Genomic DNA, 14,978 nt, shown 5'->3' with positions numbered 1-14,978 from the left:
TCACAAATCTATCTCTGAGGTAATCTTTAATTATATTATAGATTTGCGAGGAAAAGAACATATAGCCTTCAACATCATTAGAACACTATCCCAACTAATGTTATCAAATGCACCAGCGAAAGCTCCCAATCACGTGCTTAACATCTGCCTCTTCTACTATATTTTAAGTCATATTACTGCATCTGTTGCTTTCCCTTGAGTAATGTCGCTGCTCACACGTTCCCCTACACGAAGCAACCATCTAGCTTCTTGAATCCCATAACCGCCATTTGTCGAAGTCGCTGATATCGTTATCGAGCGTAATGTCTCGGCAATCTCCACAATCTTCTTGAACTCTGAAGTTAGTTCCTGCGAGACGGAAGCCTGTTAACTGCATCACACACCCATTGCTTCGAACTCCACGATCTTTGCGTTCGTTTTTATATAAACCGAAGCTTCCCCCCCCCCAATTCATCCCGTATTTTAATCATTCGTATATCTTTGCCCAACTCATCCGCCTGCTGATTTCCATGCACTTCAAATCATTCCTTCTGGCTGCAGCAATTTTAATGTCCCAGAGTATAATATACATTTCAGAAAATTGCTACATTTCTATTCGACTCTTCAAAGAGTCAAACTAAATGTCGGCAATGAAGAGAAACTATAGCTCTTGCAGTACCCTAACACCACCAGGAAGATCCAACCTTTCGATAATATTCATGCTAAAAGTCTTGAATTTTTCGCAATTAGCGTTACCATTACGGACCTTTTACGATGGCAGCAGATAACCTATTTTATTTGAAAACAAATTTTGCTGACATTTAGAAGTTCCACTGCACCCTGTAATAGACAATCTCCTTCATTTGCGAGTAATAATAAGGATTGAAAAAAATTACTGTATTTACAGTTAACCATCATGTCATTTCATCGATAAAAAATAGAATGTGATTATTGGCAATCAGCTCTTCTGTCCATTCCTCTATACTGAAAATGAAGTCAAATATGGAGGTTCCTTGCAATAGCACTGTTCTATCCCTGCTCCATTCCATAATGCAAGAGTTATATCTGCACAGTTAACTCTTAAGTTATAAAATAGTTGCAAGATATCAGCCTGATGCTTTAACGGTAAAGCGACAAATCTTAGCCAGATAAAGGAAATCCTCAAGAGCAAAGCAAGGAACAGGACGCAAACAGCAATGCTTTCATGAGTGTCAGCAACGATGAGAGAAATGAGGTGTTGCATTATTGCAAACTTTCAGATAACTGTGAGGAAGACTAGCTATTTGAGATAAACTCAAAACTATTATATTAGGGCCACCCATAATTTCTTATATATGCTGATATATGTATTATGTCGAAAAAACCCCAGTTTCTGGGAAAAAAAACCTTGCTATCTACGTCCGAGACCGACTAACTCAGTCACGGAGTGAAAAAGCCCATTAAAGTTCCTCGCGTCATCGAGGGGATTCGAACCCGGGCCTTTTCCACCCGGTGTAGGGAGGACGGTGACGACACCATTGCGCTACCAGCGCAGACGGTGTTTCAGACAGTTGTCACCAGGACTACTACGAGATATGTGCCCGAGACTACTATTGAAAAATGCAAAGTTTCCTCTAGGCGAAGTTCCTGACATAATGGCATAGTGGTTTCGTCCCTTGTCAACCGTTTGAAGATATGAGAGTTCGAATCTCATCGTAGACTGGAGGATTCTTAGCCGATCTCAAGAGGGAGGGAGTAGGAATTCTCCTTGAATTAATATGTCCGTGAATTTACACTTGTACAAACACAATACACAGTGCAATATCGTCTCAGACGCTCATTACGTCATAAAATCAATAACAGTAGCAGCAAAAGCTGAAGGGTGCTTCCCCTCCCAAGACACTCTCGCTTTTTAAGCCAGACTGAAGTATCCTCTGAGGTGGAGGTGCTAAACTTAAGGATTTTTTCCAGTTTTTCGACCTGAGAAGAGAAAAATCGGGCTCGACACATATGAAAAGTTATAGATTAAAGACAACACATTGCCGCTTCACAGTCTGATACCTTGGGGCTAATTCAAAGCCAACTAGTAGGCCGTAATTTTTATTCCATAAATCATATTTTCATTTTATTCCATATTTCATGCTGCCACAAACCAGCCGGATGAAAATTTATAAAAATTACATTTAAATATAAATAAATATAATAATTATCTAATTTATAATTATATTATTAATTTATCATTTTAATTTAATTTATAAATAAATTTATTTATAATTATAACCTAAATTCGTAGATTATTTTGGAGGTTATGGTTTCTCGACCTCCATTTTATTTTTGATTTCAAGTAATTCGCTGTGGAAAACAGCTGTTCATATTTAAAAGTAATTCTTATTAGGAGCATTTTATAGAGCACTGGTGAAGATTACATGGCAAGATATGGTCCCACTCCAAAATTCAGAGGAATAACAAAAATAAACATCAAGAAAAAAACCACGAGACTGTCAAAGTCCACGCAAGTTCCAGAAGATTAAATTTTTATTGCGAATTTTTTTTTTTTTTTCGCAAGTTTCCAAGAGATACGTGAAATGAAAGACTGGTGGAATTTGCAGAATCTCGAGGGATGTCAGTAATGAACACTTTTTTCAAGAAAAGGGTGAACAAAAAGTGGACATGGTAGAACCCAAATGGATTAACAACTAATGAACTCGACTTCGTCCTAACTAACAGATATATTGCGAACGTACTGATGTTACTGTCCTGAACAAGGTAAAATGTTAGAAGTGATCACAGAATGGTAAGATGCACACTTGATATAGATGTAAGAAGAGAAAGGAAAAAACCTGACTTGAATAAAGAATACAAAGGTTTTTGAGATAACAGAAGAGGAGAAAAAAGCAGTATGCACTGGAACTTAAGAACAAGTTTGAACTTCTGCAGACTTTTCAGCACCAAGATATCGACAAGAAATACAATTTTCTGAAGGTGTTAAGCCTGAGAAACCTATAAGGTGAAAAGAAATAAAAATTAGTTAAGGAACACTTGTCGTGATGAACGGAAGACGACAAATGAAAAGCAAGATAAACACCGACAAGGACAAAATTGAATATACTGAATTATGCAAAGCCATTAGAAAGAGACTCAGATGGGACATAAGAAGATCTAACACAAGAAAAGTAGAACAAGCTTTAAGGGAAAACAAAGGATTTAAATCAGCAGCCATGAGCAGTAATGCAGAAACTGAAGAATAGCGATGGTGTACTTATCAATAGTAGAGAAGGCATAATTCAAATAGCAGAAGACTATTATAAAGAGTTATACAAGGAGCAAGGGAATGATACCAGCAGTGGGGAAGATGGATCAGAAATTAGCAACACATACGACATGCCCGATATTCTTCCTGATGAGGTAGAACATGCATTGAAGAAAATGAAGAATCAGAAAGACCCGGAGTAAGATGAAGTTACTGTAGAGTTCTTAAAATTAGGAGGAAGAGACATGACAGAATCTGGCAAGACTCTTCACAAAATACATTAGGAAAGGTGTGAAAGCCTAAGGAGTGGAATAACGCAGTCATAGTTCTGCTGCATGAGAAAGGAGATAAATCAGAAAAATTGGAAATTATAGACCAATCAGCTTGTCTCACATCTACTAGTTGTTCACAAGGGTCATTACTAACAGATTAGAAAGAATACTTGATGAGAATCAACCGAAAGAGCAAGCTGGCTTTAGGACAGGATTCTCAACTATGAATCACCTTCACGTAATATCGCAGCTAATGGAAAAAGCAATTGAATATAAAACACCATTATGCCTGGCATTTGTAGATTATGAAAAGGCATTTGACTCCATACAGAATATGGCAATGTTTCGGGTACTGGAAAGACAAGGCATAGCACCCCATACATTATGATTTTGAAGAAAATATGAGAACGCTACCACCTTTATTGGAATAGCCAAAGACAGTAGCAAATTTAAAAATGAGAAAGGAGTTCGATAAGGATACACAGTATCTCCGAAGTTGTTTACTGTTGCCCTTGAGGAAGCTTTCAGAAGATTAGACTGGTCGCAGAAAGGAGTCACTGTGAATGGAGTGTACCTAAACCATTTACGATTTGCAGATGACATTGTGATCATCTGCCACGATCCCAAAGAATTAGAGGAAATCTTAATCAGTTATGCAGAGTTAGTAAGGATTTCAGACTAAAGATGAATATGGCTAAAACAAAAGTAATGATGAACAAGTATGCCACAGAAAGGGAAATAATGATTGAAGGAGCAGTAATTGAAAAGGCGGAGTCATATACTTATCTGGGACAAGTCATTAGCTGTAATAATGATAAATGGCTGGAAATCAAGAGAAGAATAAATTTTGGATGGATAGCATTCAGGAAATATAGTCACATACTGAGAAGCAATGTCCCAGTTTGTCTGAAACGTAAAATAATGAACCAATGTATACTCCCCACCATGACTTGTGCAAGTGAAACTTGGGCACTCACCAAAAGAATGGAAGAGATGCTGAAAACTACACAGCGAAGAATGGAACGAATTATATCAGGAATCAGACTGTTGGATAAGAAGAAAAACACATGGATTAAGTAGAAAACACAAATAAAGGACATTATGGACTAAGAAAATAACAGAATGGTACCCAAGAGGAGCTAAAAGAAAACCTGGAAGACAACAACGGAGATGGACAGATGAAATTCACAACAGTAAATGGATGGCCATTGCACAAAACAGAAGGAACTGGAAAGTTGCTGGAGAGGCCTTCATCCTGCAGTGGATTGAAAATGGCTGATGATGATGACGTGAAAAGGATTGCGGTCTATCTCAGTCCATGGGCTAGACCCATTCCTGGTCTAAACGCCAGAACTGAATCACTTTGTCCATCAACAATTCATTTGTTATTAATTTATTCTTTTGGTATTTCGTGTTTAATTTGTTGCTGTTCATTTTGAAAAAATACTTAACTTTAATGGACGAAGAAAGAACCACATTACTTGCAGACACACCAAACTTTTCCTTAATACCAAAAAAAGAACCTTACAATTAGCAAGTACCATATTTTACAATTTTCATATAATCTTACTGTATTTGAAAATTGTAAGATTACTATTTTCAAATACAGTATTTAAATAATGAAAATAAAGTGTACAGCACTTAAACATAAGGGAAAATTAATTAATTTCTTATTTCAAGAAGATATCAAATAGTTCATCCGGAGGTGTAGAAATATCACAGACGTGTCAGAGGTCCATGTGTAGAAGCTGCACCTGGAATCATGCCACAATCTGTCGTCATGGCTTGGTTCGCTAAACATTGATATCTGAAAGAACGATGTCGCCACTTTATGTAAGAGGGCGATAGTAGTCGCTTCAAGCTTTTCCTCCTGTCATTCTTTGTTTCGGTCCTTAAATAGACTACAAGAATGTTAATCACGTGGAAAGAACTGAAGCCAAAGGAACCTTCCCTTTAATTAGGATTCTCTTAACTATTTTAAGTAAATCCGAAGGGGGGGGGGGGTTAGATGGTTTTAGTTCAATGACGTTATCCCGTCATTTCAATGTGCAATTGAGGTTTTATTAACCCTTTACCTATCCGTATTTTTCCATCCTCAAAGGGGATTACTCTGAATTTCGCGATATTCTAGATTTATAAGATATATCTTAATATATTTTAAAAACATGAACTGCCGACGGTATCGTATTGTTACGAACTCTGGCAAGAGCTGGAAGGAAAACGACTATAATCTGCAGCAACAGCAGCAGTGGGCAACAAAAGTTTCAAAATAACTTCGGAAAATAATATTTACTCATTCCGACGAGACAAGTTTCTTAACGAAAGTTACAGCAATTACAATAGTAGAGAAGAATTATTCTACCAAGGGATGAATTATAATTTAAACAGATGCTTAATGCGTGCTCAGCTTTCTATTGACTGTAATCCTATTAACTATTTTAATGATCAGCCTTAGTGCATTCTCCTGGATATTTGTAAAGACAATACATAAACTTGTAATGTATACATTATCCAAATGTCGTCATCGTTCATAAGCACTTGTAAATATTAACTATTAGTAGTTTTGCACAGCAGATCCTAATAGAGGGAACTCCAACCGTATCGGAATTAAAAGTGAATTTAACTTTTAGTAGGGTTAAACTTGAGGCTTACTAAATACTTGTCTAACATTTCCTGTTCCAAAGTATTTAAAATGGGAAAGGCCTAAACATGTGACATCGTAAACTTGTACCTTGAACTCAACGTTATCCTGTTATTCTTGGCAATCTGTTGTAGCTAGCAAGAGTTCGAGTCCCTTCAACTATCAGATCCTCATCAGGAGAGTACGAGTAAAGAAAACAGATGGATGATAAGATTTCTTAGTAAGGTTCTTGAAGTGCGAAGATTTGAGCAGAACGGGAAATCAAAATTTGCAGATTTTTAGAAGAAAAGTCCGGAATCGGAGCTTTTTTCCTAGACACATCACCAACTTCAATTTCTCAGGTACTCATTTACGTATTTGCCAAAGTAATTAGATGGCTAGATAAATTCCTAGATAAATAATTGGAGGCCAGCAAATAAAAATAAAATAGTAATTTACACAAATATCCAATGACATCTGCAACATTTTTTCAATTACTACACACATTAATATAAGTTTTTTTTCTTTGTGAATATGCCCAATAAATTATTCCAGATTATTAATTAAGCAAATTTCAATGTAGCATAACTCAAATGGATGAAAATTCACACTTTTGCAATTAAAATCGAACTGGATAAAATCGAAATTACTAAACTCGCATGTTTCAAAATAATATATAAAAGACACGAACCAACTTTCTAAAAACTCATTTTGGAAATAAAAAAAATATGTCTGTGTCTAACTCATTAATCAGTTGCGAAGAGTAAAATGATATACTAGAAGAAAAATAATCAGTGCAGAACAGAGAAACGAAAGTTGTTGTTATTTGGTTTTTTAGGAGCATTAAGCAACTAAGGCTATATTGCTCCGGGGATAGGCGGTGGTCATTCCCTGACCTTTCCGCATCCCCGGTACTTGATTAGACCGGGGCTCGAACCCCGGTCTAATCAAGAAGTGTGTGCTACACACTGCTGCTCCTGCCCACCTGGCTACGGAGGCGCTAGAGAAACGAAAGAGTACCACCAAGAAATTGGCAGAACACAGAATTATAATCAGAACAGATATCCAAAAAGATGTTTCCGAAACACAAATAAAAGAATAAATTTAACATGACAACATTTGACATAATAAAAAGCATTAGTAGAGGCACATGATGCAAGAAAACAAGCTTATATAGCCAGCAAAAAAAAAACCACCCTCCCATTTCACCCATCTATCCACTCCAAATATTTGTCTAGTTCTGCCTTGAACTTATTTAAGTTGTTGGCCTCCACTACAGCAGATGAAAGTTTGTTCCAACTATCAACCACTCGTTGGCCAAAGACGAATTTCCGCACATCTATTCTACAATTGTCTTTCCTCAATTTGAATTTATGTCCCTTCAGGTGAGTAATCTGCGCAGTAGGAAGAATACCATCAGCATTGAGCTTGTTCAAACCATTCAACCTTATACACCTCAATTAGATCACATCACAGGTGTCTAGTCTCCAGAAGCTGCAATTTCCAGAACTTAAGCCTTTCTTGATAACACCAACCCTTTGTTCCACTCTCCAATCTCGTTGCCCTTCTCTGTACTCGTTGCAACAACTCTACATCTTTCAAAATATGAGGCCTCCAGTCCTCATGGTGTGGCCTAACCATTGCCTTATATAAGAGGACAATCACCCCTTATCTTTGCTAGCAAAATTCCTGTATATCATTGACAAGATACCATGAGCAACCACTCTTGCATCCTGTCTGCACTGCTCAGGAAACTTCATATCTGACTGCACAATTACCCTCAGATCCTTTTCATTCTCCACGTATCAGTTGATACGTTACTCTGGGGTTACTGCTATCCATATGCAGTCCTTTACATGTGTCAACGTTAAACTTCAATTGCCACCTCTCAGCCCATCTGCTCAACTTTTCCAGATCCTGTTGCAGTAGCGTACAATCATTACTGTCATTCACAACCCTGCCAACCTTCGTATCGTCTGCAAACTTAAACATTAATCCTGTTATACCTTCATCAATATCATTGATAAATACCGAAAACAGCAATAGGTCCAACAGCGAACCCTGGGGTACTCTACTAATAACATTAGTCCACGAAGAGCAGTGTCCATTGAGATAATAATACATTATCTGAACTTTATGGTCACAGCCTGAAAGATAACGCTACTAATGGGACCACATGTCACAATAATCTAAAATATGTATGATTAGCTGCCTGCGCAAGGTTAATATTGCAATCTCACTGGAAATAAAGAGATTAAATATTTATAAAATCATTCTGTTAACAGAAACTTGTCTGCGCTTTATAAATTTTCAAATCATCTGCAAACAATTGTCATTTGGTGGTATGTCATAATGCCAACGTCGACTTCAGATAAATCATTAAATAGAAAATAATAAAACACAAAGGGAAGCCCAAGGGGGGAACCTTGGGGAAACAACGCAAGATGGAAAAAAATAATTGTAAGAATCACTACATCAGAGACTACAGAGACCAACTGCTCTGTAAAGTGATTGATTTAATTTATTACAAAACCAGTTGGTTTTATAATAAATTAACAATTCGACTTAAATTAAGGGATGGGGTACACCATAGGAAAGCAAAGTTTATTACATAAAACTTTGGGGGTGGACATAGAGAAATAAAACATGTTTATAACCTAACTCCAAACTAATAAAATAAGACTAGCACATTGAGGCACGAAACCGATTCGAAGTCGGAGAGAAACAGGCTTATCTCGTTAAATAAATGGTCTCCGACATATGGGATATAATATTAATAATATAAATTCACGTATAATTGTGAAATTCCGGTTTGAAACCTTTATTCTTGAAGACTGGAACAATAAGAACTATGGGATTTTCATCAGAACTAGGAGTATGGACTCATGGCAGCATGCCGTGATGGGTATATTGTATGATTAATATGATTTCTAATAACAACTACAGCAGTACGAATATCATCAGAACCCAACTATATAAAACCCAAACAGTCCTTCCTTCCCAAAAGTTGTCAAACGGAAAAATACAAGTGGAAAAAAAAAATGAGCAAATGAAAAACAACTGAGTAAAAGTTTGAACCCTGATGGAAAAAAAAAAAAAAAAAAAATGGAATTCCCCCCCCCCCCATCAGGGGTAGCAAATCAAAAATTAAACTCATAAAATGGGGTAGAATACGATTACGTTTCAGCAAATGTTTAATGAAATACCAGAATGGATTCAATAAATTTGCAATACTGACGAGCTTGATAAAAACTGCAGCTGTGCTCACTGTAAATGCCACAAAGGAGAGAATGGTATGAAACACTCATTAACTAGTTCTAACTCATTCGATTATGAAAACTTTACATCTCTACAAACCTAGATTGGACTGCAAAATGAAATCCTTTAATTTCGTATTGAGATCAGTTCGGTAGAAAGGTTTCATGGATGTCATACATGTCTTAAACTGCCTGCAACAAATCAAACAAACACTATTCGAAGGTTCAATCTCTGTTTGCCGCTCCTTCCCTAGAGGATCCTAATAGATGTTTATTAATCTGAAGAATATTAAGACGTCGTCGTCGAGAATTAGTCAGCGGTTGGCGAATGGTACTCTCTTAATAGCTGTCGATCATTAAGAGAAAGAAGTTTCCTCACTTCCTTCCATCTATTTGAACCTTCTCACATTGCCATTACACTAATGGAAGAGGACATTAGCGCATAAGTCATTCCGACATATTAACGCCGAATTTGTTGTAGCTTTATTAGGCCTCGTAAAACGTTGCTTGTAATATTGTGTGTCTTTAACTCCTTGGATGTTACCCATTAAATGAATTAGGCCTTCACGGCCGAAGAGAAGAACATGAAGCGATTCCAAGAAGCAAAAGTATCCCGGAATGTATTGTAGTGACTATATCTTTCGCAGAAATGAGCCGACCCTACACAGCTAAACGTTCTCTTTAATAACTTGTAACAACGGGCGAACACGATTTATCGCCCGTGTTCCCGTTAATTTCTAGTGTACTTTTGTCAGCTAAAAGAGTTCGTTTGCGACGGATTTTTATTCTTGTGACAGTTTATTTTCCCTCGCACTCATTTCGAGTGATTCTGATCATTCTTTACACATCTTAGCAGGGTTACTTCTTGGAAAACACTTATGTTGATCTTCCATCCTGCTGCGTTGCTCACATTGGTTCTTGGTGTGCTGTATTTGCATCCCTTGCCTCTGCGCGTTGCCATGGATAAGAGGTAACCTTCTGCCCAATAGGGATGAGAGAGAGAGAGAGAGAGAGAGAGAGAGAGAGAGAGAGAGAGGGGGGGGATGAATATGACGTGAAAACAGCAGGAAGGATTAAATAGCAACATCAGATCTATCACGTTTTCTGTGACGTAATCGAGGCAGCTGACACAGCTGGAGCTTCGTTCTGTTACGGCATGTCAAGCGATGAAGAGTGACAGTGGCGGCGCTCTTGTCTTACTATGCGCACACACTACAGCTACACGCATCCGGGTAACTCTCCCGGCTGGGGCAGTCTGGGATCTTGTTTGGCATGCTTGGCGGTCATTGTCAAACTAAGCCTCGTGGGAACGCTTGAATATCCTGGTTTCCGAACTGGCGCCAAAATTCTTCTCAAAATTTCCAAATTACATTTCATCGAAAAATGGGGGTTTACCCCCGTGCTGCGGCCGCGTGGAGCAGATCTTAGCTACGTGCCCGCGGCCCGCGCTTACCGCCTGCCGTCCTTGCACTCCCCATGTGGGCTCAAGATGGAGTCAACGGATGCAGGTGACGGGAGTCTGTTCGTCAGTAGCGGATGTGACAAGCACCTTCTCACAGCTGTTACTAACAACAACGATGTTTGTCCTTCCAGGTCGTTGCCGAAGCTTGACGATGCCGGAGGCGATGGTTGCGGCCAACCCAACTCCTGCTACAGCGCTCTGTCCTTCCTGTCCCTGCAGGCTGTGGGAAATTTCGAGCCGATCCCTCACGATCACGACTTCTGCGAGAGAGTCGTCATCAATGTCAGCGGACTGCGCTTCGAAACACAACTGCGAACGCTTAATCAGTTTCCAGACACGCTGCTCGGAGATCCTGCCCGCCGCATCCGTTACTTCGATCCACTACGGAACGAATACTTCTTTGACAGGAACCGGCCTAGCTTCGACGCCATCCTGTATTACTACCAGAGCGGAGGTAGGTTACGGAGGCCCGTCAATGTACCGCTGGATGTGTTTGCGGAGGAGATTAAGTTCTATGAACTGGGCGAGATGGCCTTCAATAAGTTTCGCGAAGACGAAGGCTTCATCAAAGAAGAAGAAAAACCATTGCCACACCGTGAGCTGCAGCGGAAGATCTGGCTCCTCTTCGAGTATCCAGAAAGTTCTCAGGCAGCAAGAGTCGTCGCCATTATTTCTGTAGTTATCATCCTTCTGTCTATCTTCATATTCTGCCTAGAGACCCTGCCGGAGTTCAAACACTATCGCCTGTTTAACACTACCAATAACATCACCAGGGTGATCGAAGACGAAGTGCCAAGAACAACAGACCCTTTCTTCATCGTGGAGACTTGCTGCATAGTTTGGTTTACATTTGAACTTTTGGTGAGGCTTATAGCGTGTCCTAGTAAAATGGCTTTCTTCAGGAATGCCATGAACAGCATTGACTTAATGGCAATCATCCCCTACTTCATCACCTTGGCAACGGTGGTGTCAGGTGATCGTCCGGCCGAGAGGCCAGTAAATGAACGTGGAAATAATCAAGCCATGTCTTTAGCGATACTAAGGGTGATCCGTCTCGTCAGGGTGTTTCGGATTTTTAAACTGTCAAGGCACTCCAAGGGCCTGCAGATCTTGGGTCGGACGCTGAAAGCCAGCATGAGGGAACTCGGGCTGCTCATATTTTTCTTGTTCATCGGGGTTATTCTTTTCTCCAGTGCTGTCTACTATGCCGAAGCAGATTCGGAGAGGTCGTACTTCAAGAGTATTCCCGACGCCTTTTGGTGGGCTGTAGTTACTATGACTACAGTAGGATATGGTGATATGCGACCTGTGGGGGTGTGGGGTAAAATTGTGGGGTCTCTGTGTGCCATCGCTGGAGTGTTAACGATCGCTCTTCCAGTGCCAGTGATCGTCTCCAACTTCAACTACTTCTACCACCGGGAGACGGACCAGGAGGAGATGCAGTCTCAGAACTTCAATCACGTGACCAGCTGTCCTTATCTCCCTGGGTCACTGGGTCCCAAAGCAAAGCGGGATTCACTGAGCGAGTCTACCTCGGACATAATGGAGCTGGAAGATGGGATTCTACTCTCCAGTGAACATCAACAGCTTAAAAAGAGTATATGCAATCCAGTCCATAACAACAACGTTAATGCTTTGTCCATAGAGACGGACGTTTGATGTCGGCTGCATTCTGTCTGAGAAGGTAATAGCCTATACTCTTCCTTAGAAAATAATAGGTTTAAATAATTTTACAGTTATTAAGTTGCATGTTAATATTTTAAAATATATGCCATAACGTTTTTCTAATTATAGTATGTCAGGAACTTTCGTTTAGAAACTCGTAAAAATAACTCCCATCACAATGTTCCAAAAAATATATTTGAACACATTGGATTCATTTGTAAATATGTACGATCATAATAGAATAGACACTGAATACGTTAATAAAAGCGTACAAAGTGTGGCCAACACTGGTAATCCATTATTCAATTTGGTGTTCTATAATCAGAAGACCGCAAGATACAAAAATCGCTTCCGCTACTTGTGATGCGGAGAAACGATCTTTGTGTTTAGCAGTTAATAATCAAGGAATGGAAACCATGTATAAAAGACATGATATAAATGTTTCACATGTGGCACACACTAAGCGAATGACAGCTAAAACATTTATCAGATATTTATAATTAACTTGGCATTGTCTATATCATTATTTTATTACTAATATTTATTACTCCTATATTATTATTACCATGTTTAGTAATAAGCGTTCTTTTTGTATAAAATTGCTTGTTTGTATGTTTATATACATCTTATTACCAATTTCCCCCGCCAGCTAACAAAAATACTCCATCCGATGAGGATTAAAAGGAACAAGCAGCAGAGTATAACTAGAGTCATTTTCAAGGAGTAATGATATGTATCATTGTATATGAATGCATTTATAATTAACAAGTGCGAAGATTTGGTAGCTGCAGTTTATGGTACGTACACGGTATAAATCGTAATATTTTAATAGCTCACTTCTTGTGTGTGCGTGCAAGGTATCACGCATACAACAAAATTTGCGAGAATTCAGTTGTCTGAAATGTTCATAGAAATGTTTTTCAGCCTTGCTGTTCAAATCCCATTGATAATGAACACTGATAACGCTGTACTGCTTTTTAATATTTGCTCAAAGATAGCGTTCATATGCAGTCGTGAAATTAAATATATTTTAAAGATTCTCCTCCAGGGAAATATTATGACATACTGTAATATACAGTCTTTAAACTTATCTGATTAAAAAATCCCTTCAACTAGCATTCGTTTAGTGATACAGTACGGATTGTAGTGCTAGACAGAATTATTGAAAATTCATAGCATTTATCTTCATCTCATCTAAGTCGATTTTAGTCTTAACTCTATTGCTTAAGGCCATTAAATGCACAGAGGCACTTTTAAAAAACAGCTGTAAAAAGAGAAGAGAATTTTAAGATTCCTTTCTATTCTCTCTTTTTTTTTTTAAATTTCTTTTTATTGCTTGTTGTCCACAGAACCCAGCCAGACAGGGTAGCGAGAAATTTTCGTATTATAAATAAAACGAAAATAAACAGTTTCACAAAATAATATCAAAAATAGATCGCAATAATTGTTTCTAAAATAATAGAGTTTCATAAAAACAGCTTGTAAACAAAACGTCGGCAAACTGAGTAGAATTAAATAAATTCGTGTCACCGTTAAAAATAAAGTGTCAAAAACTCCATCACTTTCTGAAAGTTTGAGAAAATGATGGGGGGGGGGAGGTTCTTCAGCAGTTCCTTAGGAGACCTTAAAATTAATGTTATCGAGGGTTTTGGGGACTTTTATACTCCCATCATTTTAACATGTACCACTATCTTGTTGTTACTTGCCATATTAAGAGTCAAATATGCTTTAAGAATTTGTTAGTAAGAACATTATAAAAAACCTGAAAAGTTTCTGTTAATAAACTCCATTTCCCTGAAGTTCTCGTAGTTTCAACTGCAAACTGAAAGTTCTATAAAAAATATAACACCAATCTCTCTACTCCTGAACACCTTTCAAATATATATATATATATATACATACACTCGCGCTTTAAATCTTCTTAAACTGTTTGACTAAAGGTAAATTTCTTTAAAAACAGTCTACAATTATCTTTCTCTAATTGAATCTATGTCTAGCATCACCTGTTTGCATCATCCTAGAAAGGGAAAATGCCTCCATCATTAAGATTTTAACTCTTTTAAAAGGCTCAATCAGATTGCCTAACTTCTAAAATTTGAAGCTTACACAAATGGAGTCTCTTCCCATATGGGTATCCCTTTGCATACAGGTCTCTTGTTGCCCTTCCACATATATCTTTCCTGAAATGAAGCATACACACCTATATACAGGATTCAGGATGTGGTCTGGCCACTGATCTGTAGAAAGCGATAATTGCTTCTTTAAATCTCCTGGAAAAAATTCCTATATATCACTGACAGTTACACCGTGTGCTCATTGAGGCTTTGGCTGTCTTTGTAGTCTTAATGTTGAGAGAGAACGTCATACCAGCATTCTATTAAAATTCCAAGGGTCTTTTCATCTTCAGGAGCGTTGGGTGTGCTACCCCAGCATCAAAGCTTAATCTTCCATTTTTAGAGCAGTTGCTCTGATTTGTTTATCTCATTGAAGCAGC

The 14,978-nt window shown here is 38.3% G+C and overlaps 1 protein-coding gene across 7 annotated transcripts in view; it reads left to right on the top strand.

The window, feature by feature from the left end:
• LOC150077338 (potassium voltage-gated channel protein Shaker-like) overlaps positions 1–14,978 on the top strand; it is a 319,999-nt gene that overhangs the window by 157,192 nt on the left and 147,829 nt on the right. For 4 of the 7 annotated variants that reach the window (XR_016547719.1, XR_016547720.1, XR_016547721.1 and 1 more), the window contains exon 2: positions 10,951–12,503. Coding sequence is in view for 1 of the 7 variants with exons in the window: in XM_090386662.1 (XP_090242788.1) it covers positions 10,951–12,478 (1,528 nt within the window). In the remaining 6 variants the exon portion in view is untranslated. Of the gene's footprint in view, positions 1–6,255; positions 6,463–10,950; positions 12,504–14,978 lie in introns of those variants that run through there. The other 3 variants (XR_016547722.1, XR_016547723.1, XR_016547724.1) reach the window with 2 other exon arrangements.

The sequence above is a fragment of the Mastigoproctus giganteus genome, chromosome 12, assembly GCF_048544385.1.
Source record: "Mastigoproctus giganteus isolate SK-2022 chromosome 12, ASM4854438v1, whole genome shotgun sequence".
Taxonomy (NCBI): domain Eukaryota; kingdom Metazoa; phylum Arthropoda; class Arachnida; order Uropygi; family Thelyphonidae; genus Mastigoproctus; species Mastigoproctus giganteus.
The sequence above is the reverse complement of the archived record's forward strand: the minus strand, read 5'-3'. Positions and strand labels throughout refer to the sequence as shown.